The sequence below is a fragment of the Cataglyphis hispanica genome, unplaced genomic scaffold (assembly GCF_021464435.1).
Source record: "Cataglyphis hispanica isolate Lineage 1 unplaced genomic scaffold, ULB_Chis1_1.0 scaffold100_size4160, whole genome shotgun sequence".
NCBI classification, from domain to species: domain Eukaryota; kingdom Metazoa; phylum Arthropoda; class Insecta; order Hymenoptera; family Formicidae; genus Cataglyphis; species Cataglyphis hispanica.
In genome coordinates this window covers 1-4,160 of record NW_026098871.1, presented here as the reverse complement: position 1 = coordinate 4,160, position 4,160 = coordinate 1, and the positions used below count along the sequence as shown (strand labels likewise).

General features: G+C 32.5%; 1 protein-coding gene across 1 annotated transcript; it reads left to right on the top strand.

Moving 5' to 3' along the window:
* Nucleotides 1-2,191: 2,191 nt before the first annotated feature.
* Nucleotides 2,192-3,136, top strand: LOC126858629 (piggyBac transposable element-derived protein 4-like). The gene has a single exon (XM_050609110.1). The coding sequence runs from the start codon at nucleotides 2,192-2,194 to the stop codon at nucleotides 3,134-3,136; it is 945 nt and encodes a 314-aa protein (XP_050465067.1).
* Nucleotides 3,137-4,160: the final 1,024 nt, after the last annotated feature.

Here is a 4,160-nt window from a genome sequence, read left to right as displayed (position 1 = left end):
CATTTATATTTTATATATTTTTATTATTACATTTATATTTTATATATTTTATATATTTTTATTATTACATTTATGTTTTATATATTTTATATATTTTTATTATTACATTTATATTTTATATATTTCTATTATTACATTTATATTTTATATATTTTTATTATTACATTTATATTTTATATATTTTTATTATTACATATATATTTTAATATCTATACACGTTTATTATACATTTTATTATGATGTAAAATAAAATCGCTTGTAATTATAAATGAACGATGTGATTTAACTCTTTCCGTTTTCGCTTCTTTTCTCACATAGCCTATTCTTCTCTAATTAGTCTCGCCTCGCGTCGTGCTTCGCTCTTATCGCGCTTCGCTCTTATCGCGGTCGCGATAAGCGAAGGAAGATTTGTTCGCGTAATAATGCGTGCGAATTTTATTCTTTAAAAAATACATTTTTTTTATTGCGCGATGCGTAATAAGCGTCACGGAGATAGAGGATACGCGGTCAACGATTATCGTTGTATTAATATGTATATTTTTAAATAAAATATATAATTGAAAGATTTGTAATACATTATACAATTTATAATACATTGTACAATTTATAATACATTGTACAATTTATAATACATTATACAATTTATAATAATATTATGATATAATATTATGATATAATATTACGATATAATATATATGTTAAAATTAAATATAATAATATATGTTAAAATTAAATATAATTCAAATCGTTATATAGCTCAAACCGTTATTTCTGCTCCAACCACCAATTGCGCAATTTGCAAACGTTCTCCAACGCGCAATTCTTCGCGTAATATCCGCAGCGAAGGCGTCCGCGGAGCGTTCAGTATCTCTAGTCGACCAATGTCTCGAAATCGGCGTCGATGGTCTCGACGGTGACGTCGCGATCCTCGACGCCTTCCAGGATCTCGGCGAGCCACTTCTTTTCGTAGCCCTTGACGTATATGCATACCGTGAAATCGGGACTAGTTCCACGGCGAACGGCGTCTCGAACGAGTCTTTTCATCGACCCGTAATTAACCGCTGTTCCACTTCAATTGATGATGATTATTGATCAACCAACAAGTTTGCGTTTTCTCCGCTTTCGTTAGCAAATTCCACGACATTGGCGCGCGAAAGATATGATGCGTTAATTCTTACCGTCTTTCAATATAGCTATCTCTTTCGCGACAAATTTTTCGTTAACGATAAAACCTTGAAGGTCGGCGAAGATCGGCGTGTCCATCTTCGACGCAAGTCGAGGTTAGAATGCTCGCTTCTCTAAATTTCCTCTTTTAAGCGTTTTATTCTCCCTTCATATTTTATTTATCGCTATATTAGATTATTCTACACGATTCTGCGCACGACGTTAGTAAGCGGATTATACTCTACTACACGATCGTGAATAATGAGGCAATAGGCTGTGGTGTTAGAGGGAACGTTCTTCTTGCAGTCGAACTCTATACGAACGTCCACGGTGGCGCTCTTAATGGATTCGTTCTGTCGAGAACAGTCGATGACTACTATCGGACCGAATGTTTTAAATTTAGCTAAATTAAAGAGCGCTTCATCTTTATCGCATCCGTAGTACGTTTTTCGAAATTTCGAGTACATGTACAGTACTGTGATTTTATTTTTTCGAAATTTAGATTCATATCGTCGTAAGGATAAAAATCTGAATTAACACATTGCGTGTACGGATCACGAGATATCTTGTTTTTAGCAAATCGAACGTTGCGGCCAGGTCATGAGATATCTCGTTTTAATGTTTTTTTATTCAATCGGCAAACTTAAGCAACCAGCCGCAATACTTTTGTTACGTTACCATGGTAACGAAGCCTCTCGCATTCCTAAGACAAATTTAGCGAAACAACTGAATCATTCCAAGCATGTAGAAATAATCAGTCATTATAGCCAGTGCATCAGTAGATCTGTGCCGATCGTCGTACGTATCGTATCTTATAAAGTGTTTTATTACTGTACATTTGGAATTTCAAACTTCGTGTTTTAAATTTGGTTTGTGGAAAAATCGTGCTTTAATTAAAATTAAATTAAATTGGAGGGTAACAGTTTTTAAGAATCATCTATATTTTCAATCTGTTACTAATAATTTATAACAAAAATTGATTTCATGAAATAGCCCTATAAAAGCAGCGAAATGACACATAGATGTAATGAAAACGAAACTCAAAGTGAATTGGTATATGATGATTTATCTGATGCACCAAAACAACACTTGCGACGAAAATGAATTCAGTGATAGCAGCGATATTCTTGAATTAAGTGATGTGATTAGACATAGAAGAAATCTGAGTAAAAAATATAATATTTCAAGCGAAAGTGAAGATTCGGAGGTGGAGGCTGATGAGCCTATAATTGAAGAATGGACAAATGAGGATACTTTTCCAAATCTGGAACCTTTTGAAGGAATTTGTGGTACAACATCATTACAAAGAAATTGCAGCGTAAAAGAAGCTGTTGATTGTATATTTGGCAATGAATTTTTCCAAATTATTTCTAAAGAAACAAATCGCTATTACTTACAAAATGTACATAAATATAAGGCTATTCCTAAACAAGGAAAATGGAGGAATGTGTCATGTTCCGAAATAAAAAATTTGTTCGGAATATTTATTTTGATGGGACAAATACGAAAGGAAAACATAAAAGAATACTGGTCCGTGGATCCATATTTGGCAACACCTATTTTTTCAAAATTAATGAGTAGCAACAGATTTGAACAGGTTACGAGGTATTTACATTTTAACGATAACACGAAAATGAATGAAAATAGTGATAGACTCTACAAAATAGAACCTGTTTACAATTACCTAATAGAAAAATTTAAAACCGTTTATACTCCTCATCAGAACCTGTCGCTAGATGAAGCCATGATCCCTTGGCGTGGAAAATTAAAATTTAAAACGTACAATCCACGTAAACTTACTAAATATGGAATACTTGTACGAGTATTATCGGAGAGTCAGACGGGATATATATGTAATATAGAAATTTATTGTGGACAAGGCAAAAAACTGCAAGACACGGTAACAACGATTCTTACACCGTATTTCGGATATTGGCACCATCTTTATATGGATAATTATTTAATACTTTGAACATTGGCGAATTTTTATTACAAAATAAAATACGAATATGTGGTACAATACGCGCCAATAGATTGCCAAAATGTTTAAAACAAAAATCGTTAAAACTAAAAAAGGGGAGAGTATTTTCAAACGGAAAGGTGATATTTTGTTGCAAATTTGGAAAGATAAGAGAGAGGTTCGAATGATTTCGACAATTCATAAATTTGAAATGGTTGAATACACTGGAAAATATAAAACTATACAAAAACCGAAATGCATTGCAGATTATAATTTAAACATGAACGGTGTTGATCTTGCAGATCAATATCTATCATATTACTCAATATTGAGAAAAACAATTAAATGACCTAAAAAGGTAGTATTATATCTCGTCAACTGCGGCCTGTTCAATGCATTCAAGATTTATAATTCGTGTAATAATGAAAAAATGAAATATAAAGATTTTCTACTTGCTGTGATGAAATTGTGGACGACGGAAGAAAAATCAACGGATACATTTATAGATGTAGAACAAAGTATTTCAAATACAACAAATCACCTACGTGTCGACCCACCATGTAGACTCTCTGATAATATGAAACAGCATATACTGGAACCAATAACGAGTAAAGGCAAGAAGAAGTTCCCAACCAAACAATGTAAAGTTTATTCGTGCAATGGAAAAAGGAGCGAAACAAGATACTGTTGCAAATTGTGCCAAACAGCATTGCACAAAGGAGTATGCTTTTACCAGATATCACACTCTAAAAGCATTATTCAAATTTGTAAAATAAATAATAGTTAAAATGTAAAAAATCTTATAATAATAAACAGATATATAACATATATATATATATATATATATATATATATATATAGTATTATTTAAGAATAATTTATGCGAATATAATACTAATGCAAATTAGAAATGTGCGTATCCGCTTCCTATTACTTGCCAAGCATGTTTTTGGAGCGTTCGAAAATGTGCGGGCCTTGAGGCGCGTGTTGAACGCGCAGAGCGCCGTACGCAATGTGTTAAGATACAGTTTGACAT